The 24,728-nt window shown below is 37.8% G+C and overlaps 1 protein-coding gene across 1 annotated transcript in view; it reads left to right on the forward strand.

Annotated features, from left to right (window-relative positions):
* Positions 1–208: 208 nt before the first annotated feature.
* LOC108573620 (neurotrimin-like) overlaps positions 209–24,728 on the forward strand; it is a 134,373-nt gene continuing 109,853 nt past the window's right edge. The window contains exon 1 of the mRNA XM_017936084.1: positions 209–328. Coding sequence (XP_017791573.1) covers positions 209–328 — 120 coding nt within the window. The remainder of the gene's footprint in view (positions 329–24,728) is intronic.

Below are 24,728 nucleotides of genomic sequence, written 5' to 3' on the forward strand. Positions count from 1 at the left end.
GATAAGGATTTTGTCGAGAAATATAAAGAGGCTGACTTAGTCCCCGCTTGACCCGCTTACGTTAACTCGCCCCATTCACCGGCGAGTTTCTCGAGTACTTTGCAAACTTTAGCGCGCTCCTAGGTGGGTTATAAGTATAAGTAGCAGTAAGTAAGTAAGCGTGTATACCACGGTTATGTAAAACGTTCACCGTGACGGGATACTTAAGATGAGGACCTTTCCTGTTGCAGATTTACCCAGGTTTGGCAAACCGCTGAACAACCTGACGGTCTCGGTGAGTCGCGAAGCCATTTTGACCTGCATCGTGGAAAATCTTGGCCCGTACAAGGTGAGACGACGCGTCCTCGAGTATCCCTATGTTCACGCGCCGTTGCGACCGCTTTGCAATTATCCCAATGCTGTGTTCTGTTTCTAGACCGTTTTCAAGAAATTACGTCCGTGTGTTGTTGAACGAAAGAATATTTTTGTGTTTTTCGTTTTCTTTACTATCTGAACACTTTACCGACCGGTAGCGGTTGAACTACCGCTCAGTCGGTCACAAATACATCGCTGACACCGGCTCTGTTTAGACTCGAGGCTATCGCGCGGGAATATATGCGCTTTCTCTTGTACCTATAGAAATGTTAAATCAAACTTGCACCGATTAATAGGCTGTCGGTCGAAAAGCGTCGGCGGCAAAAAAAAAAACGATTAATAGGCTACCGGTCGGTAAGCGTTGGCGGCAAAAAGCCGATTAACGCTAAAACTACCGACCGGGTCAAAATGACCCATTAGCGACTTTCCAAAAGTGAATTTTTATGTAAGTAAACCGTGATTGGAAAATTCGATTCATATCGATACAAATGGAAGCACACATGTAGAATATAAATTCGGAAAGTTATAAGCGATAATACTTATTAGTATAGAACATTCACGTTTTTTCGAAAGATGCTAATGGGTCATTTTAACCCGGTCGGTAGTTTTAGTGTTAATAGGCTACCGGTCGGTAAAGTGTTAAGCGGTGCATGGAACGTGAAATGATTTTCAATGGGGAAAAGTAAGATTTTTCTTTCTTTCATTTTTTTGCCGGTGTCGAAATTTGATATTGGAACGCAGTGGAAATAACAAGTCGTCGTTAATGTAACGTGGTATATTTTCTGTGAATATTTGGAGCTTGTATTAAGAGGCACTGAATTTTTTTCGTAGGTAATTACTGTAATTACCGAATGAGAAGCTTCAATTCTTTCAGAGGATGTAAATGTAACTTTCAGACGCTTTATCCAATTTTGAAAAAATAAAAATGTTACTTTACCCTTCTGCTGGAACATCGATTGCTGGCCGCCATCGCCGGCAAGGATTGGAACGGCAGAAACAGTAGATTCTTCTTGATTTATAAACAAAAATGCATTACCTACGATTTAGCTTACGATCTTTCCGATATGTCAATTATTTTAATTTTTATAAACGTTCAAAGATGATTTTTTTTTTGGAAAAAGCCATTTGCCGTTTCTGTAATAATTACAGTTTTTGAAAACTCTTGTGCTACATTATGAGCGACACAGTTTTTCACACGTTCCAATTTTAGTACTAACCAAAGTTTTATAATCTAGCTGAAGAGGTTTCGCAATTAACGAATAACTTCTCCGACTTGCAACATTTTTACTCTTTAAAAATTTGATTTACATCCTCCGTAGAAATTGAAACTTTTCATCGAGTATTCCCGTACCGATTTTTGTACACCTCGGGGTTGTACACTCCCTTAAACAATCCGTCTAATTTATTCGAAGAGTTGCAACCACGTGTCCGTAGAAATTCATAATTTTCACCAAACATTCGATCACCCGGGGAGAATTTCGTTGAAAACAAAAGCTAAGGCAACGCAGAAAAAGGAAGAGGAAAACCAATCACGCAATACTGTTATCTGGCACGCTGCAACCCTGAACGGCGCAGTTTCATCAGTTTCTGAACAGAAATTTTATAGGAACGTAGGAAAGAAAGAAAAAAAGGAACAGAGGAAGGACGTGCAAGAAAATCCGTACGTGAAGATAGAGAAAATCTAACAAACGGTACAAATATATTTCGGGTCAAAGATCCGGTAAGAATCCGTATCCAATGCGTATCTTAGCAACTCCATTTAAGTAGAAATAAAATCCCGCGGGGTGTGAGTTCAGCAGTTTGTTAAGTGGTTCTTGCCCTCTCTTCGTCCCCGCTCGCTCCATTCTACGCCGACAGTTTTATCCGTCTCCATCCTTTTTTTTCTTTTTTTTTTTTTTATTTCTCCTCCCTCGCCCCTGCATCCCAGGACGGTCGAACGTTTCCCCTTAGCACGGCGCCCTATTCGATTCGCCTAACCCTCTTAGCCGAGCTCTTCCTCGCGCCAACCGCAAGGATACGAGTTATAGTTTTCCAGATAGAAGCAGCGCTCGGAAGTACAGCCGTGTTTTGCCAATAAAAATGCGTGGAAATTCTTCCGTGATCGTACACGTATAACTGTGAGCATAGTTCCGAATAGAATCAATACATTATCTTGCCGCTTCGGATGTAAAAACGCCGAAGCGTATCTTGACGGAATACTCGACGAGAAAAAGTAAAGAAACGAAGAAGGAGAAGATAAGAAATAAACAAAGGAAGAAGAAAGAGAGGAAGCAGGAAAATGGTAAGAACGAGTGGCATTTTGTAAGTACTCTTGCGAAGGGCTGCGCTTTCAATAATCGGCAGCTATGCGCTTTCAATAATCGGCAGCTATGCTCGCGATGAAATTAACGCGTTCTATCCGTGGCCCCACCTATTCCATATAGCTCGGGAAACTTGGTACGGTAATTGTAACCCGTGGCCTATCGATATAAATTCGATTAACCTCAACGAAGTAGTTACCGAAGTTAAAGTCGTCGCGAAAGGAAGGCCGCTGCGAGTATATTTACTCGCTACTAACGAATCACGTGAAATTAATGTTTCGCCAGGCGAATTTACATGGTTACCCAGCTGTGCTCCTGTAAACTGAATCTTCCGCTTTTAGATGATAATTGGCCAACTATCCGACGACACTATCGATTGTTGGACGCGTTTCTGTCACCGCGAATTTTCGGCGGAAGGCAAGGTCGTCTATACGGCAATTTGTGAAATAATCAGGGGCTGGTTACTTAGGGTGATATATTATTTACGGCGAGCTTGTAAGCGTCTTATCTCGAATGCATCGAAAACCTAACTTTCTCTATCAGCGGCTAATTTGCTGGAGGAAATTTCGTTAAGATGAAATATTTAGAATGCGTAACTCGGTACCATTTTGCGTTAGTGTCAGCGAGAGGAAACTATTAGATGTTTAGACTCAGAGACGTGGAAATTTTTTTATTCTCAGTTTTCACGCAGAATTAAAGATTTCAGACAGAATTAGAGTAATTTTCTGTTGAAAGATCTGGAGGGTAGAATACTATTTTCTGGCGCAACGTAACAGGGTGGACCACGTAAAACAGGCAACAGGCTGCTGTGATGCTACAAAAAATATTTTATACGTAATTTAATTGGTTTCAAAGGGGGAACAAGGTGGAAAAAAAAGTTTTTTATAAATGCCATTTTTTCTGTTTTCTTTCTTTACTATATTTCTCACTTTTCTATATTTTTCTACTATATGTTGTAGCAGACATTGATGTGCATTTAAGTATGCATAATAATATCACATTTAAATGAACTTTGACTCTAAAATTTTTAATCAGATCTGAAACTTCCTTCATTTTTTGCTTTTTCTTCCATCTTATTCATACGGTACTGCTTTCACGGTTTAATAGGTAGCAAAATTTCGTCAAATAAAGTACTTTTATTCTGGCAACCTCAAACATAAAATGAAATATCTTAATCTTGTATTTCAAATATTTCTTAACAATGAAAATAAGTTGAGAAAGGGAATGATAGCAAATGAGTTCAAGTACATTTCTGAAAATTTTCATGCACAATAAAACTGATCATTTTTGGCATATCAAATTGAGAAAAATGTGAGTATTAAAGGATTAATTACGAATAAATTGAAAGTAAATTAAAGTAAATCAAATATTTCAAAGCGAGAGCCCAATATAAATAAAATTCAATTCAAATAAAATACTTTTAAATACTATTTTGAAAAGTTATTGCAACCAGTAAGCTATTTTATTTTCATAGCTATACGCACGATTTGAAATAAAAAAGGCTATTTAATATTTACTATTTGAAGTAACATTTCGCCGAGCTCTGATTCAGATGCTAATAGAAAGTTTCGATCCTACCCGAGTAGTATATAAACATTGATATTTACACGTTTCCTTTGCAATCCCGGTAAAATTGGCGAAAATTAAGTAATTTTAAGCTGCGAAGTGAAACAATTTCCACATTAGCCGAAGTCAGCTGGAAATTTTAAAATTTCATTAAAGAGTCGAAATTACTTCCTGCGGAAGTGATGGCGCGACAAGGACCCCAACCTTGCCGACCTGTATATTTTTACGACTCCAGGCCTAATTGAAGTTGCTATCCTAAAAATTTGTCGGAGTTTATGATGTTTGTATTAAGGGAATTTTCTTTTTTCGTGTCGTTCAAATAATCATGCTCTCTCGAATTCAGATTTAATTTTCTCTCTCGTCACTCAGCTAATAAGGAACTTATCAATGCCAGGGTAATAATTAATTTAACATCAGATACCTATTTTCAAATTATGTAGATCTGTCTGAATAGAAATATGAGAAAGAAGTTAATTATCTTAGTGGAAACGTGGAAAATCGGGCATTAACGCCGGGCATTAATTATTATTTTATGATAGTAAAGATTAATTTTTCATGACAAGATACTAATATATTTCTTTTCCAAAACCTGTCGATTAATCTGAATTGAAATGTAAAGAAAATGTTAATTATCTAAATGGAAGTGTAAAAAATCGCTATTCACTGCTTTAATCCTACAATAGATATTAATTAGTACTTTGTAATAGTGAAGATTGTGTAGTTTGGTCTACGTTAAAGTTGGGATTAACAACTGGTATTAATAGTTTTTTATTCAATTTACAAGTGAATTTAAAATGGAGCTAAAGTATTTATTTACTTCACCAACGAGTTTCATTTCACTGAACACGAAATAAATTTCACTTTAATAGAACCGTCATTTGACTCTCAGCTTTGCCTAATGCAATAAGAATTAAGTTTCACTTCTACGAGGAAGTAACAAATTTGAAGTGCAACAGTTGAACAAGAATTTTTAACGATTGCGTTAATACATGTAATGTACTTGTTTCGAAGCAATTAAACAAATTTTTATTTGTTCCAAAAATTTGTTTTTATTTGTGTAATTATTCCCCGAATTATTTTGGTTTGCATTCTTAATACCTACATTTTTGTCAGTTTCACATAATACGGTGGATGCTTGCACCTGTACACACTTATCCCCTTGAACTGCAATTTATTTTCAGGCAGATGATTTAATTTTCTTAGTTTTAAGAGACGGGATTGATACAGAAACTTACGGTTTTGTTGCTCAAATAATTTGTTATTAGTAAAAATAATATTTGTTTCATAATTTACACGAAATTCTTCAATAATGTTTAACGAAAATATTACAGTTCTAGCATTTTAACGAAAAAAGTACGTGTTTCAACATAATGCTAATGTATTTGCAACAATTTCAAACAATGTATATATATATTTATCCGCATTTACTAATTACTATAATATATACTAAAAAACATTTACTATAGACGAATGTCTATATATTTATTTATCCGCATTTACTAATTACTATAATATATACTAAAAAACATTTACTATAGACGAATGTCACTAGTAAAGTAACCGTTATTGTACTTCATTAGTATGTCGTGTCGTGCATTTACTTTACGCGATACTGGCTGCATAGATTTATACAAATTACATTCAAACTGTTACTAGAAGTATGTAAACAAATGTATCGAAGCAAAAGACTCGCTATGATTTACATATACTTCTCATATAAAAAGCTTCAACTCTCAAAAGTTTCTGGCGAGTCCAGCTCGTCATTGTCAGTTTGCCCAAGAAACTGGGGTTAATATTCATTAAATACTCAAACTGTGCATTTTTTTGTGACGTATCATACGCACACTCCTGCTTATAAGTATTAGGACACTTACTGAAGCATACCGAGATCTATTGAATTCCGCTGAAATCTACCGAACTCTACTAGAATCTACTAAATGTTGGATGATGATCCAAGAATAGCATAGTCGAGCCATGAAAAATATCATTAACCCTACGCGACGGCGGAACTAGCCATCGGTACGCCACTTACGAACGGGTCGTCGTGCCATTAGTGCACACCGTACGCATTAAGAGTGTCTCGCGTTTTTTCAAATCTTAGAGGATTTCGTTGGAACAGCAGAGGACTTGAGGGTGTATCGGATAAAGGAAACGTTGTCGAGGCCTTGTTCTGTATTTTAAAATAAATCTTCACTTTGAGTTGCTGAGGCGACGCGCTTAGTGGATGCCGGGTATAACCGGCGCTGGCCAATGTGAAGCATTTAGTGGATGCCGGATATAACCGGCGCTAGTCGCGAAAGGGTTAAAAATCGCACAATAGTGTTAAAAGTTTACGATCTTGTGGAGCCGCGTTATTAGCTCCTCAAGGCCACACACGGGTTGGACACTTGTGCGTTAAAAGACACATACCTCGAAATCTGTATAAAAACGATCGAGCAGATGTTTTTTCTAAAAAGTTACGCGGAGAATCTGGAAACGAACGTCCGTGATCGGTGTCTCAATCGAAAGTTTCGCGACGGTTTCGACCGTTCATGCTCATTGATAAAACTTCCATACGTTCTGTCGCGACTGCCCCTTCAGATTACCGGTTTGATCTCGCAAAAGCCGGCCGTGTCTGCCAAATGGTTGCATATCGTTCTGCTATTCCACTTGCAGGTCGAGCGAGCGCAGCTCACCGTAATGTAGTTTTCGCGATCGCAACTTTATCGACCCCGGGATCGAGTGCCAAGTGCGGGGGCAAGTAGGGTTATTCGTATGTATGTGTGTCGGTGGAGGGCTTGAGAAATGAGGCAGGGTTGTAAAGGTCGTGAGAGTGCGGAAAGCTTGAGGCAAGGTTTCATCGCGGCAAATATAATGCCGAACCGGCTTGGAACTTGATTTTCAAGCGCGCCATTCCACCTAATACGTAATATTACGTCGAAGCATGGCGTGCAACACACGAATGCCCGCTACATATTCAACGACCGATGAAACATAATGCAGACGGAATGGAAGAAGGAAGGAATGCGGGAGCGGGGGAACGTAACCGCTAACCAAACGAGTACGAGTAAATTAATTGCAGAAATAAACGATAACCAGTTAGCGTTCGTGTGCGCCGGTATGTCGATAATAATGTAAAGTTGCGTCCTGCGCTGTACTTGTAACACAACGCGTTGTACAGCGAAGTTAGGGAACTTGTTGGAAAAAGGGAAGAGAAAATGTTACCTAGCCTTATGTTAACCCTCAGTTTCGCATCTTAATAGGTCCCTCGGTGTCAGTTTGACGCAATGGTAAAAAATCAATTAAACGAGAAGATAAATAATTAATTTTGTAAATTCTTTTATTAACCCTCATCCGTCCCTCAGTTTCGCATCTTAACCGTAGCATTCCCAAGCCTCGAGCCGTCACGCGTAGTCCCAACGGGGGAGGTTCCTCGAAACCACACTACTTTTTACTCATTTATCGTAAAAACAAATTGTTTTTTGTAAAAAGTTTTGTAATATTTGAACATGTGATGCTTTATGAACAATATTTATTAAAAAAAATAATATTATATGATAGAGTGTATACTAACATGAAACTAGTCTGAACTTGATTCTTCTCGTGATTCGTCTGATGTTATGCACGAATAGTTATACAGGGTGTCCCGTAACTCCTCGAACACCCGGAAATGGGGGGTAGCTGAGGTGACTCTGAACAACCTTTTCCTTTTCCAAAATCCAGTTTGAAGCTTCGTTTTTGAATTATTAACGAAAGCATTTTTTACATATAGCAACGGGGACTTCTGAATATTGAACTTAAATATGGACACGGCAATAAATAATTTTTTGAGAATTTTTAACGCAAGGGAAATAGTCCTAATTTAAGGTTTTCCAACTTGTGGGTTCGAGGAACCCCACCCCTTAGGAATGCTAGGGTTAATAGGTCCCTCGGTGTCAATTTGACGCAATGGTAAAAAATCAATTAAACGAGAAGATAAATAATTAATTTTGTAAATTCTTTGGTTAAATACAGAAAATAAAGAAAAAATGTTCCTCTACAAATAGCCGAATAATAGAATTTTTTACCGGAAAAGTGTGTCAAATTGACACGAGGGACGGATGAGGGTTAAATAACACTTTTTCGTGTTACATAGGGTAGTTCACGTGAAACAGTTCATCTAATTATCTTTTCCAGCTATGTGGCGGTGCGAGAAAATTTGCATGCGTAATTCAACCCTTTGCACTCGAAGGCCCTTTTTTTCTATAAGGAAGTAGCAAAAATTAACGTAATTTTTTGAAACTAATATTTTTATTAGAAGTTGGTTCTTTCAAACTATGTCACTGCTGAGATTCACGGAAATCCATAGACCTGCGTCTTGGAAAATATCATGCTTAGAGTTGCCTCTAATGGTAAATATAACGTCGCTTATTAGTCGCCTCTCGAGTACAAAGGTTTCGAAGGGTGAATAAGATGGAAGAATTTTTTTGTACAAAGGAAGAAAGTTTGAATATTGGAATTCGTCGAAATGGACGGATTAAGGATAATTCAAATTTGGAAAAGGGATGCTCAGTCTAAAATGCGTTTTATCACTAAAATTTGCCGAGTCAGATCCCGGTATTCTTCTTTAATACTGCAGTTTTTCTTTCTCTTAAATTTGATACTTACCCTAGATTCTTGAAATTTGTTCTGACGCTACGTATTATTTTCTCTTCCATTTATTTTACCTCCTCTTGTATAAAATGTGATTTTCCAACCTAGTTTCGTTTTATCACCTTGCAATCTAATAAGTTTACATACTGTGTATTTATATGGGGTAGAATATTTTTCGAATATTATAGAGATATTAATCCTTTACGTGAAGGCAAGCATTTTCGTAGATACGGGAATAATATCACACAATTTTAAGTTCAAATATATGGTTACAGGGGAAATTTATGTTTCGCTGAATTTTCACGTAATCTTATTAAAATTTTTTGCACAATAGTAATGGGCTATTAGATTTCACTGAATTCTACGAAATCCAAGAATAATCTTGGCATCTTTTGCAAAAAGAAATGAAATGAATATGTTACCACCTGTTGTTTTTACCATTTTTCAAAAATGTATGAAAAATTGAAATACGATGGGTTGAAATATTGAAAATTTCTGGGGAACTGAAATTACAATATCAAAGTAGATTGTTCAAACATACGAGAGAAAAGAAAATTCGTAAAAGCAAACAGCAAAATCGAACTTCCTCCTGGCACCTCCCTTGATTCTAGTTAAACGTTCAACTGAAATCTAGTTGTTAGGCGTCGTGCAAAATGTATGTACATTACTTTACTTGAATAACGAAAAAATTTAAAAAGAAACTTAAAAGCAAACAACGTGGTAAAAAAAAATTTTAATCGCTACGTGCCTGTTAACAAGAACAATTTTGCTCACCTTTGTAGTATTATTCTATTTTAAATTTAAGGAAAATGTTCTTCGCCACATTTCCAGATTTTCCACATTTTTCCATAATTGTAATTGTGCGCTTCAAACTTACATAGTTCCAGCAATATACTAAATAATGTTGTAAAGGGTAATTGAAAGTAAAAATCGAAACAATTTGTACGTTCTGTCTTTAAACGGAAACAGAAAATAATAGTACAAGAAAATTTTGTACAATTTGGTAAACCTACTTTTTTTATTCAGCCACATTTCATTTATTACGCTGGTGCAAATGAAATGTTGTTTTTTCAACCGCTGAAATTGACGAGTTGTTACCATAAATTTTGTCCGATCATAAATTTTTGTACACAATAGTCAAGTAGAAGAAATTTGCTGCAGTACACGTCTATTGAACAGTAAAAAGATTCGTAATACAATTGCTTGGATACTATTATCTGACGTGATAAATAATAGACGAGTTGTTACCATAAATTTTTGTACACAATAGTCAAGAAGAAGAAATTTGCTGCAGTACACGTGTGTTGAACAGTAAAAAGATTCGTAATACAATTGCTTGGATACTATTATCTGACGTGATAAATAATAAGGATATGTGCGTAATTTTTTTACATGAAAAACTGCAGTAAAAACTGTTGAAAATATAAATTTAGCATTTGAGCAAGATTTTGTAAATGTTAGGACACTTCAACGTTGGTATGCAAAATTCAAGGCTGGTGATCTTTTATTGAGGAAGGCTAGATGAGGTGGTCGATGATAAGGTTTTAAGAAAAATGATTGAAAACTTTCCACGGTAAAGAATATGAAATTTTGCACAATTTTTTAATGAATGAATTATTCTGAAATTAAGACACTAAAAGTAGCGCTGAAAGAATTTGCAAAGCAACAACTACTAATTTTGATAAATTTGAAGTAGTGAAACTACAATACTTAATCGTTGGGAAAAGTGTATAGAACCGTGTGAAAATTATTTGAAATTAAATACATTTTAATTAAATTTTAATTAAAAGAAAACTACGTTTCACATGCACTAAAATAATAGAAATCACAAGGAAGCACAAATCTCTTTCTTCTTTTTTTTAACAAATTTGCAATGATCTCTTGTGTAAATGATCCATTCAACTGTACTTCCTGCTAAATGATCGAGCCTCTTAAGAATCAGCAATTACCCCAGGATCTCGAAGCATCTAGACCCCCGATTTTCAGCGCGTGTCTGCTCCTGGCTCTAACGCGTGGTTATTCGGAGTAAGGAGGTTAACCCCGGAGAATGCGGGGCAAATCCCACGTCTCGAAGTCAATAGCTGAAGTGGAGGAGCAGGAGGCGGCTCCAGAAGAGCCTGGAGAACTTGTGTGCATGAGCTGCCCTGTGATTGCCCGCGCAAACATATCCCCGTATTAATTATTCATAATGCCGATGGTTGCGACGCACCGAGCATTCGAAGAATCCCTCTGAGACCTAAAACTATGCGTCGAGGCTGACTCGAACGATTTCTAACCAAAAGGGCTCATTGTTATGCATTACGTTAGATTTTCTCCTTAAAAATTGATTCGTAAATATGGCGAACGTTCAAAGGAAGTATATATAGTAATATTTTTGTTTAACGATATGAATAATTTAGAGGAAATTAAGGATGATAATGTAACTGACAAAGGAATACTTGTACTTTGATTAACCACTTTGCACTCGGAGGTGATTTTCCTGTAAGAAAGGTTGTAAGTCGGATCTTCTTCGAAATTTTTTCAAACTAACGTAGAAATGAACTATTGTAGGAACCTAGGGAAAAATATTGAGGGACTCAAACGGGAATCGAACCCGGGACCTTCGGCTTAGCAACCCGAGGCTTTGCGCGCTACTCCAATCAATCCCTCTCTATTCTCCCTTCGAGGTTTCCTATTTGGGTATGGAGGACCCGATAGTACACTATATTATTTTATTTAAATATTCCGTGCATTCTCTGTTTCACTATGGTGAACAAATTTATGGAGATCTATAGATCTGCTACTCTGTCTTCGTTAATTATTTACCAAGTGACGATCGTTCGATGTTGCTTCTCAGTCGCCACTCGATTGCAAAGGGTTAACATTAGAATAACCGGCCAATTTAAAAAGAAAAATTAGATTCATATCGATGCAAATAGAAAAGAAAGGAGATAAAGTAGGAAAATAATAAACGATAATACTTACCAGTATCGGTCATTGGTTTTTTTTTTCTTTTTATTTGGGAAAATTGCTAATAGGTCATTTTTGACCCGACCGGTAATTCTAGTGTTAAACTTACTTCAAATAAAGATTTTGATAAGTAACGTAGCTGGCAGAGGGTAGATATTAAATCACGATTGCAAAATCTCTTCTTTCAGCAATGTCATTTGAAAATTTGTTTCATTAAATTAAGGTAAAAGCGCGCGAAGGATGAAATTAAGGTGATAATGCAGCAAAGGGCGCGAACAGTGGAAACTTTTCGAACAGCGAACTTTTGGAAAATTGCTAATGGGTTATTTTAACCCGACAGGTCATTCTTTAGTGTTAAAGATTCCATTGATAACAGATTATTTCTAATTTAACAAAGGTACAACGAGCCTGGTGAATCTAAATGTCAATATTCCTGGATCGAAGATTGAATGAATTATTCGCGATCCTTCTTCCTCTTAGTAGGTTCATTAAGGTTCAACTACAGCCGGTGGGTTACCAATTATCAATCAATTCGGAGTAAACGAGGTTACGTAGCTATGGAAATGGGTAATGATGGGTTTGAGTCGCTTTAAATTCATTCAAATAAGTGTTTTCACGTGGGAATTCAGGAGCCATGTGTTCTCAAAATTGAAAGCTCGAGTTTTTTAAGAAATAGAAGTCTTTGAAAACTTGCAATTACATGTTATCTGTGCATATTTGTCGAGCTAAAAATTTCAGAATATAGTTTTACATGGAACAATAGAAAAATAAATTAAAAAGAAATGAAATAGGATAAGTAGGATAAGTACAATAGATGTCGTTAGCAAAGATTCTTTACGTGTGTAACATTTCTGTAAAAAATATTCTTTTAAATCATCGTTATCTGAAAACCTTGCTCACGGAATAAAATATTTCATTTGATGAAAAATGACATTTCGATAAAAATTAATCTGAACTTCTGTTCGTATAATGGGCTCCTATATTCCGTGTAATCAAGATTTCTATATTTTTATAATTTCGACGCTTTGACATCTTTATAACTCGTAGGAGCTATTAAACGTTTAGCTCGTTATTTTTACATCCTCGACACATTGAAATTCTTTGTCCCTGCGAAAGCCATTAAATTTGCAAAGTTTAGCTAATGCTTTCACGTTTCTCTATAGTTCGAAACCAATCGAATCTTTATTTACAAGAGAATTCATCAGAGCGGAGGGGATTGAACATCTAGAAAATAACATTGGCCTTGTATTATCCGACCATGAATACAGCCGGGGCTGTATTATACAAGGTGGACCATATAAAACAGGCCACCTAATTATCTTCCCTAGCTACGGTGACACGAAGAGATTTTTAAACGTATTTTAAATAGTTTCAAAGGATGAATAAGGATGGAAGAACATGACATAAAGATTTCTTTTACTCCAATGCACTTTTCACCTAACACGTTCAGAACGACAGCGAAATTTATAAAACGCTCACTATTGCTAGGGTTTCCTATGACCGAAGCGTGTATTGTCATTGTAGTAAAATAAAAGATGATATGGTTTATTCATATAAAATATATAAAAGACAATTTATGACTGAAACTAATACGGGCGAAACTATAATACGACTAACGACTAAACAACTAAAACAACTCAGATCTGTTCTCGCGTCTCTCATCCAATCATCAATCCTCGTTCCGGGAAAATGCTTCCCTTTTTAAGAGGAAGCATATCCCCACCTCGCATACACTTCCCACTCTCGAGGCCCATCCCCTCCATCACGCACCCCCTCTCCTCGAGCGGGCCCCGAGCGGACCCAAAACGTGGCCTGGGCCCGCCAACCGCATGGGTTCTTCCGGAGGGCCTGCGCTACGGCCTTCGCTGTCCTCTCCGGTCGCACTTTACCCCATGCGCTGCCTTTCAACTTAACCCCTTGCACTCGAAGATCTTTTAGCTATAAATTGCAAATCAGATTTATTTCTATATTTAACGTATCTTTATGTTATACAAGAGTTCATTAAACTTTGCAACAGTTCATTACAGATTGGTTCTTTCAAATCATTTCGCTGATTAGACATTTATAAGAGGTTTATAGACCTGTTGTCTTGTAAAATCAACTTTTTACCAAATGGGAAACAATTATGTCGCTTTTCAGTCTCCACTCGAGTGCAAAGGGTTAAAACTGGTTATTGTTAGCCGCTAAAATATCCAGATGCTACATCGTTAATACTTAATTTTTCAGTATGTAATCTGAAAAGGTGGTAACGCACCGTTAGATCACACCATTTACTCAATCTTTTTTGCCAATCATTTTTGTCGATGGGTCACGTCAGATACAGAAATATCAATGATCCACCGATGGGTCACTCTGTCCTGAGTTAGTCGTACTGGTCGGAATTATTTTTTGGTAGCGCGCACTCAGTCAATTATTGCCTAAAAAACGTACAAATTTTATTCAAATGAGTTTGTTCATGCTGTGTGCGTATTATTATTATTCTTTCCCCGTTTCTGCAGGCAAAGGGCGTCCACAGAGCGTTTAGAAGGTAAAAACGCCTATCCCGGTGTTCGACCGCAAAGAGTTAATACCAATGTATTACACTTTCACACTACAGCTGAAATATCGTGGCGACCGATTTATGCCGCACCCTGCGTAACACGAAAAATGTTATTTAACCTAATATACCAAATTGTTCTTTCTTTTCGCGCGCAAATCGAGCGGACTAAGTGAAGGGCAACGGGGTAAACGTGGGAAGAGGAAAGCTTTATATATTCCATACAATTTGCTCATTCCAGCAAGTCAGGCCGCTGATATTAATACCATGATAACGCTAATTGCTTGAGCCGGGTACGAATACTTCGCCGGGGGCGTGGAATGGAACCTTGAGATGCAACCCTCAAGCCTTTACGTTGATGCAAGGGCCATTATCAGATGAAACAATTATTAGGGCGAGTGGAGAATCGAGAAGGTGTTTGTAAGTAGGATGAAGCGTTCTGCGTCGTCGTATCGGTGAATACGATCGCGATGCCGTTGAATTTGCATAGCTACGCATCCGACTCCTCTGTCTTCAATGCACGGTTCAAAATTGGATCATGCTTATTAAATTTACGTCGGCGATAGGGCGATTAGAAAATCATCAAACGGGATTCCTCCGGGGCGAGTTGCTATTACCATAAAGGCAATAATTGTGGGCAATTATTCTGTAAAAGTGTATATCCTATGGAAACTATTGGAACAGGTTCCAGTTTGACGCTTCAAGGGGGTATTTCCATTTGGAGACGTTATTTTTAGACGATATTTAGGATGAAGAATTATTAGATAATTGTGAACCAAGGGACTTGAATTTCTTTTTACATGTTTGGTCATGTTTCAGGAGAACACAGTGCAATTTTTATGTAATTATAGTAATTATTGTTTAAGTTATTACACATTTCCCGCAAGTGTGCCATTCTGAATGGCTGCCACGATTCACGTTGTTGCAGTTATTTGAAACAGAAAAATCGGAGATAATCTTAGTCTATACGAGTATTGTTATTGTCGCGTGAAAAATGTATTCTGACAAAATGGCAGCCGTGCAAAGCAGAAATATCGTTTTTATCGTGATAGTTTTAACTTCGTTAGGCGATAAAAAAAGTATCGCAGACATTGACATAAGTCTAGTACGAATGTGTTTGAAATTCGGGAGAGATTAGTTGGTTCATTATTGAGAAATCGTGGCAGCCAGTTTGCAAAATGCATTTAAAGTTTTACTACACTTAGCATTTTTAGTGGTGCATCACTTTGTCATTTCGCAAAGAATTTTAGCAAAGCATTTTCAAATAAAAAAATAATCGATTTTTCGACTCCTCTAAATGGGAATACCCCTTTCTGGGTGTGTCCGGGTTTAGACGGCTGATTTTTCAGCAGATTTCATGATTTTTTTCCTGGACGACAAACAAGTTACAGTATTGGTGCTTTGTATACACCTTTAGTCACCCTTTGGCTGCGTGAAATTAGTAATAAATACTTGAAATGTTTACAACGTTCAGAACATCCTTGCTAACTTGTCCCAAAGCCTGGTAGCTTTCCTGCTTGCCAGAAAAAATTAAGCCAAGTGTTTTTCTAATCCTTAAAAGTGTCGTTATTGCCCCAAATAAGATGGAAAAAATTTCTACAAAATGACAATCTATTAAATTCCAAAAATACCTTTTTCACCGTGGTTTTCGTAACTTTTAGGTGTCAAAAGTATCGAAGTTTTGAAAATATTGACCAGATTTTTTGTGGGTACGATCGCGACAGATGTTTCGAGTATGGAATATAACAAGGAAACCATGGAAGGGTGTTGAAGAACTTGTTTTTGAGAAAACCGCGTTTCCATTTTCTGTTGTGACGCTTACAAGTAGCCTGTAAAAGGTCCGAAAGCAAACTAACCGACTGCAAGCATATCTCTCAAAAACTACTCGACTTTTCTACAGGAAAGACTCTGGAAAAGGGAACGGGGCAACAAAGGACGCAATATGTCATAAACATTACTCGACTCTTTGCACCTCTGCGTCGAGCATGGTCTTGAGTCGTTCAAACAGTCATAGCTCCGACAATTTACACAATTTCGAAAAATCGTTCGACAGACATATTCTCCGGGTTATAAAGTGTGAAAAACTTCCAAAAGAATATCGATTTTTTTTTTATACACGAGCACGCTGAAACGTCCAATTTGGACAAGCTCGTGATTGTCACGTCGATGCGGTCGCCGTTTGGCGGTTTTCTTACTCTAGCCATTGATATTTCTGAAATAAAGCTGTATTTACCCTTTGCACTCCAATGGCGCTGTTATGGCGACATGGAGAACTTTAATATGCAAAATTCCGGACCTTTTGTATTATCAAAATAATGCAAATTAAAATAAGAAATAGAAATAAGTAAATTTATCAGCGTTAAAAATCCTTTTGTTTTTATTTTTCAAAACAAAACTTTGGATTTTTAGAAGTTTCACTATTAATCTTATGGAGAAATGCTTGGAGCGCAAAGGGTTAAAACACATCTATTGCCTTTCTAACACTATCATTTGTATATTGAACAAATAAACAATGATTATATGCACAATCTTTAAGCCGACATCTGTTATGCAGTTCTTCAGTCTTCGAGTGACCAGCGTTCACTAATCGTTCTTATTGTGTCCTCCTTTTGATAGTTTCGCGATTTATTTTCTTCTTTTTTCTTAAATTTTTCTAAATTTTTTAATAAATTTTAATACTCGAAGCGGAATGATTTGTGCTATATTCCATCTTACGCTTTTCTTTCTCCATTTCGGTAAAAGTATACTTCGTACACCGCTAAAAATGCAGAAAGCATGTTACAATATTCACAGTTTGAAATTAAAAGTAAAATTTTAAATTAAAGGTAGACTACATATACATATTAATTCCAGAACTCTAAATCTACTTGTAATTTCTTATGCAAAACTTTATAGTCGATCCATGTTCACAAGTATCCTTCAACGCATGAAGCTTTCGTTCTTCCAAAGGACCTGCAATTAACGAAAAACAACGACCAATACCATATCATACCAAAATATATCGTAATTCTAACGACGAAAAACAATCACTCAGTAATTTGTCAAAGACAGAATCTTTCTCTGAAACAAACAAACGAAAAAAGAAAAAGGAATCGTATTTATAAACCTCCAAGGACGTTTCACAAAAATTGAGACGTCAAGGTATTTGTATTGGCTGGTAATTTGATGGGTAGTGGCTCGACAACGAACTAGTACATAACGCACACGGCGAAGTCGCATTTGAGAACGGAGATTTATCACCGTTACTGTCGAGGGCACCTCGGGAAAGTGAAGCGTCAGTTGCATCGGATACAGTTCCACTTCCACTTATCGACGCAAAATATTTGCTAGGAGTCGCTTTCTCACTCCTCCGCTTCTGGTTGTTGGATATACGATAGAATTTCTGCTTGAACCTTCGTTCGTTTTCAGCGAGCTCTCTCACGTATATTACGAGTGAAGCAGCAACGGTTGCTGCTGCAGTACTGGCAACAGGAACGGGCACCTTGTAATCTAGCAGCCGAGAACCGTGAGAATCGAAAGGTGAAGATGAAGCTACAAGTAGTCAAGGAGAGTGGAGTAGTAACATTTTCATGGTCCATATCTACATATTACGTGTACGGATGCAAAAGGAAAATGACGCCCGAAATTCGAACGGCGGAAAAGGTTCCGTGGAACGTTGTGTTCATGGAGATACTAAGGGTCCATGGCTGTTAGCGTTTAGTATTAGGTCATCCTGAATGTTTCCGCGGTTTTAAAGGGACACGCGACCTTGTCTGCTTTAAAAAAATGAAATTTTTTTTTATTTTTTATTTAAATTTCTGCGTGTGTATAATACCGTGATAGAAGGTTTTTTTTTTTAATTTTTAAAAATGGGGAGGTAATGCTGTTAAAAGGGAAAGATTTCGTTTACTTTCTTGAGATTAACCTCTTCAGGGATGATTTTTTTTAAAGTTAGCAAAAATTGACCTAATTTTTTGTGTAGTTACATTTATATTCGTGTTAAATCGATAGCAATTAAACTGCTTTCCTGAGGAGATTTTGGGAGATTGTGTTTTTCGTATTTTCTCTATGGCAAATATTGGAATTTTCGGAAAATTTAAAGGTACACATACACTACCGGCCAAAAGTTTGGAATCACCTCCCACTTTTCATCAATATTAAATCTGCTGCTAATTTTTTATAGATTTGAAGTTTACCTCAATTCTACACTTTTCAATTTATCTCATATCAATTGATTCGAACGATAAAAAAGTCTCAAAGTCGCTGACTTTTTTCTGGAAATTTTTGTGTAAATTGCAATGCTCGATGATTCCAAACTTTTGGCCAGTGGTGTATGTTTCGGTGTCCCTGAAGAGGTTATTGAATTTTTTAGGTTTGCTTATTGAAATAATTTTGAAAATACTACCTTACCGTATATTTTTCAATTGTATCAACAAGTACTTATGTTGAACAATTGCTCCAAAAACGAGATTTTGTGGCAAAAAAGTAGTCAACATTGGGGCACTTATTGGAGCTAGTGTTTTTAATAATGATTATAGCATTACTCCGTTAGAATTAAACACTTTTATTTAAAATAATTTTCATAATGTTCGATACATTTTTGCCAACGTATTCCAAGAGCATTAATTCTGTATACAGAAAAATTCGAATGGATATTTTATGATAATCGAGGTTGGATCTTAACGAATCACGTAGACAGTTTCTAAAACCTAAACCACATTCGAAAAAGAAAATACTGTCTGTCCGGTGGTCTATTGACGGAATTATTCAGCATAATTGTTTGAAAAATGGAGAAACGATTATAGAAATGCATCGAAAGCTATCCGTCCAGCAGTAGTCAACATAAATGGTCCAATTCTTTTGCGTGACAACGCCCGACCGCACGTATCATTAATTACAGTGCAAAAGTTAAACAACCCGGGATATGAGACTCTAAAATATTCACCCTATTCTCCGGGTCTCTCGTCAACAGATTATCATATGTTCAAACATTTTAACCATTTCATCAAGAAGAAAGCATTTCTGTGGAACAGGCCTTCGTAGACTTTCTTGATTCCAGACCTCGTAGTCTTTTTGCAAATGGCATAAATAAATTAGCGAAACGTCGACGAAAGTGTGATGCATCTTATCTTAAATAATCATGTCAACTTTTAGCGGAATTATGATTCTTTGAATTTAAACGACGAAATTTAACAGAACTTTTCGAACGACTTAACAGTTCGAATTCCACTCCGAGGGAAGAATATCCGAACTCGTTGTCTCTAAAATAAACGAAGGAATCACGTTCGTCGTAATCCCATCTACGTGTTGTTGTTCCGAACAAGCAGCGTGCATTGTACAGGGATATTATACACGAGGAATCGTCTAGAACGCAAGTTCTCCCTTCTATCGACTCCCTCGGCCCTCGTTCTTTTATTCCACTTCTAATCCATGTATCTGGTTCTTGAACGCGTTTCGATCCGGTATTACGACGATACGCCTCATGCTTGCAGCAATTGCCGGGAATTAATTGGGCTTTATCACGTCAAACGATTCAGTTTGGCCAAATTACTTCACGGTTGTTTAGTTTCGGTTCGCGTGAATAGCTGGAAGGGTTGAATGGGCGGCACTACCGTCGACACCGATACAAATGCATTCGTGCCACAGCGAACACGTTTTTCTTCTATTTTCCTCGCGCTCGGCACGAGAGGTCTTGCTCGCAAACTATAAAACATCTGCTTTTTCATCCTCTCGTCTCACGCTATGAAAGCAAAAATATTGCGTTGATTTTCCACTCTTTGTGTCTATTTTGTATTCAACTTGCAAATGGGTATGGAGTTGAATTAAGAATCCCCCATAGGCCCGATCACGAATCGTGAAACTCTCGACGGTAGGTCTTCGAGTCACGTTCTTTGTTTCCCATTATGAAACATGTGTATATATAGATTCAAATTTTCTTTTTGAGAAAATCAACCTTGAGAGTTTCAACATTTCCTTAATTGGTATAATAAAGTATTGTTGATCAAGTTTTGTCTTTGCGCTTTCTTGATCCTAGTAAATAGTAAATGTCGCATAGACATTCTATACAAACACAGAAGGCATTGTACGTCGTTCGAGGAAACATCTAGTAGAACATCATGTTAACAAGTTTTTGAAAGTTTCATCCTGCATGGCTCATGAATATAATAATCTAATTATCAAGCATCTCTATCACTAAGTTTTCGAGTAACGAGGGGGTGATAAGGCATCCAACTGCTCCGGGCACTGCACAACCCCCGCACATGTGAAGTACACAAGAAGAACAAGTTCCAAAAATGCAGTCACAATTTGGCAAGTTAAACAGGGGCAACACAGATCGCGGCACTGTATCACTAACGAAGGTTATCCAAATCCCGCTCACAACTTTTCCCGCGTTGAGGAAACCGAGACTCCACCTGACGATCAGTTCCTTAATGCAGTAAAGGAAGACGTGTACACGGCACCTTTGCTGTTCCTTTCTGCAAAATTTCGTACAGACGTTAGTATTACCATTAGGTACTAGCGCCTAGAAATCGAAACGCGAGAGAAGAAATCGACGGGCAAGTTCCAGCGGCGGTGGTTTGGATAGAGGGTAGATATTATTGCTGAATGGAGGTATAGGCGCAAGCCTGGGTACTTTAAATGCCCAAAAAGGCGGCAAACACTAGTTGTTCTTTTCTGTCCCGATGGAAGAAGACATTCTTATCACACGCTCCCTCATTCTTCCCTGATTCCTTTAGTCCTCCGCTCCCTCGACTAGTCAAATCAGGCCCTTTTCCTCGGCCGCGTTTATGTTAGCCTGGGTATTTTGTACTGTGCATTAAAGCCTAACAGATGCTGCAACTTATTGCTTCCTTTCTTCAGATGAGAGAAGCTTTTTAGAATTATAGAACAGCTATAAATGATAAGCGTACTTTCTTTGCAAGTCTTCTACAGAATAAAATAAAAGTGCGCAAAATTATGATGTTCTGTTATTATATTAGGTGTACAAATTAATTCGGTGCCTTTTCTCACAAATTTCAATACTTATTTACAAAAGATCGAACACAAGTGTGTTAGCACAACTTGAATAAATGTAACACACGATAGGCTATTAACCAGAAATGTATTATATTATAATTATAAGCGGCTGCTAAGGTATTCGGGTGTCCGTCTCGCTCGACGGCTATATCAAGAGTGTCCTCTCCGCGTCCTATCCTGCGCTGCCCCGAAAAACCGTTGGAACTCCCTCGTTCGACTTTCCGGGGAAAGGGCTTAGTTTCTGGCATCCTCAAGTACCTGCGCGCTTTCTCTTCCTGGGTGACAAAGTCCAGGCCACCACTTCGCCGCCGAAATCTCGCATTTCTTGCAAGTGTAATGTTACAAAAGAGTCTCCATTATTTTGGATGACCTTCTTCCATTTATCGAGTAACTGACGAATTCTGTCTCTGAAGAATTGTGGCTGTTTTGAGTTGATATAGTCGTGAAGGCTTTCTGAAAAAAGGCACCGAGTTAATTTGTACACCTAATAATATCTATCGTAGTTTTAAGCGACTGTAGTTTTTAAGAATAATAGTTATAACTTGGCGTGTGGTTTTAAGAACAGGAAGAAGACAGTGAAAGGGGAAACGACGATGGACACAAACCAGGTCCATCGGGCGATCGGCCGATGGTTTTATGAGGGTGTGGCGAAGGGGAAGTCGAGGGCCAGCGATAGTTTTCCCTGCGGAAAAAAGGACAGCGTTGAGTTGGAAGTCGAGCGTGTCGTTAAGAGTCGTAATCATATGTGTGTAGTCCTGTTACCTTAACTTTTTAATTCTAATATATTATAATAAACCACATTACACTACATATCTTTCTGAGATACCCAAAATCTTTGTCGTTATTTTGAAAATATTAAAGGGAAAGATACTTGCGAGAGAGAACGATAATAATTGTATTAAATGTTAAATGTCACCTATCTTCTACTTATTTAAGAGGCAAAATTTGTCCACTTTCCAAAGATTTACAATCTTTGCCGTTATTTTGAAAAAGTTAAGGGAAAAGAGATTTTTACACAAATACGTTAAATTTCTTTTATCAATAATTTAATTGAACAAAACGTAACGAAAAATCTACAGAAAGATTTACTTAACCTTCAACCCGTGACAATATTTTTTATTTGCCCACCGTTTCTCTCTTTGCACCGCGGCAGAACTTAAAAGTGTAACCTTATCTCTTTAACTCGAATCGTTGTAATTAAAAGAAAATGCCTGCACTTTACTTTTAATGATTCGAAGAATTCGCGGATTCTCGCGATAATCGGCACGGAATACCCGGCGAATGTTACTGTTGCGAAAGGGAACGATAATAATTGCGGTAAACGTCTACCACACCTGCCTTCCTCTTATTTAGGAGGTAGAATTTTTTCCACTTCCTCTGAAAGCGATAGACTTAGGTACACAGAGCTGGTAACGGAAACGGTATTGTCAACGATCGCGTTGGCAACAACACTTTACTTCCTAAAATTGAAAATTTCCAAGCTCGCTCGCGTACAGAAGAAAATGAAGCAGATATTGAGAATATAGCGTGCGAAGCGGGCGCCTCGTACTGGAGTTTTCTTGCGAACTCGAAAGCGGACGATGCATAAGCATGTTTCGTGTGCGGAATAGCGAGTCTCGTAGATGACTATAATGAAATTCCATTCAGACCTACCATTTACAAATGTTGTTCGCTGTATGAAAGCCATAAATGAATATCGGAAACTTGGTCGATATTATTAAGGTTGCGAGTCAGTTATGTCGCTTTGCTTGCGTAACGTTTAACCTACTTTCAGGCAAGAAAAATCGAAAAACTTCAAATCTGTTTTAGTACCGGTATTTTCAATTAGAAAATTGTTTCGATCGTCTGTAGTTGTGGTAGAAACAACGTATTTTTAAGGATCGTCGAAGGGAATTAGCTCGGTGCTGTTTTGCTTTTTTTTTAGGATTTATGGCAGCTACTTAGACTGTTTAGTTGCAAAGCTTCTCCCGACGGCAACTTGACGTGGGAAAGGATTTCAACAAAATTGACGTCGATTCACCTTGGGTTTCTCGGTTTATTAATACGGCTACGCCGGACTGGTTACACCTATTCTCATTGATGAGAATTCGACAGGGTGTCTCTTGATGAGACTTCAACTCGTCTCTTGTTGAGACTTCTATTCGAACTGGTGCAAGCTTTCGTGGTACGTCTCCACGAAAGCTGTGTTCCCCGCCGAATCACCCTGATTGGTGATTTCCAAAACGATTCTCCACCAATCAGTTTTTCTCCGATGCATTGACACCCCCTTCCCGTTACGTCCTAAACGCGCTATTTTAGGGAAGGGATGCACCACGACCAAAGAAATGTTTGGGAATCCTGTGGAGTCTCCGCGAAGTCGGGACTTTCTCGCGTAAAGTGGGCCCAGTCACGAAAATATCGAGGCCCGCTTGTCCCTTGAACTCTTGGAGACTCCAGGATTTATGACCTCTCGAGTCTTAGTGACCGAGTGTCGCAGGCAACGCGAAAAAGGACACTATTGTCCGTTAGAAACAAAATAGTTGCCTGTGGCGTAACCACTTGTGAACGACTACGTTACGACTAAACATAGACTGTCTCTGGCCAGAGAGAGTGAGAGGAGACAATCTTGTTAATCTCAAGCCTTAGTCACCTTGTTTTTCGCTAGTTTTCACGTATTGCTCGCCCTTGTTTTCCTCAACCTTCCTGCGTATTGCTCACCCGAACAAACCAGCCTAAACTATTGTATGTACCCTTATAATTACATAGCAACCCTTCCAGCTTCAGACCGTAAGTTATACAGGGTGTTCAAGATCTGAACCAACAAACTTTGCAAACATGTTTGGGAGGTCATTTTGAGCAAAAAGTATATCATGGGTTGATTCGTCTTCGTTTTCGAGATATAGACAGAAATAGTGACAGTATTAGAGGTTATCATTTGGAACAATTTATGTAAATCAATCTAAGCCAGTATGAATCAGTGTAAATAATAATTTGAAGCAAACGATTATCGATAACCCTTTCGTTGCTGTTGGCTTCTATTTATATGCGTTTCGAAAATTTACTCACCTGTACAGTTCGCGCCTTTTGGTGCGCTTCTAGCCTAATTTAATTCTGAATTTTATCTTATAGGTATTTCCACCTTAATTTAACACAACACAAAATAAACGATTTTCTAGCTTCTGGGGACTTCGCGTTTATCAGGAATGAAACTGTGCGTGCTGTTTTTTTCTGTTTTTCTGCACCTGAGGGTAATGAAGAGTCGCCTGGAGTGAGGCCTCTTTATACTCTGAAAGGAATTGGAGACATTAGTTGTCACGAAGTTATCCTGGAATATTTCCACACTTCAGCTGCATCACGCGGGAAGAAACTTTCGAAAAACCTGCACCAGAGAAGAAAAACTGTGTGCTGTGAAAATTTGCCGGGTTTAAATATGGGTT

This window comes from Habropoda laboriosa, unplaced genomic scaffold, assembly GCF_001263275.1.
Source record: "Habropoda laboriosa isolate 0110345459 unplaced genomic scaffold, ASM126327v1 scaffold128, whole genome shotgun sequence".
NCBI classification, from domain to species: Eukaryota; Metazoa; Arthropoda; class Insecta; order Hymenoptera; family Apidae; genus Habropoda; species Habropoda laboriosa.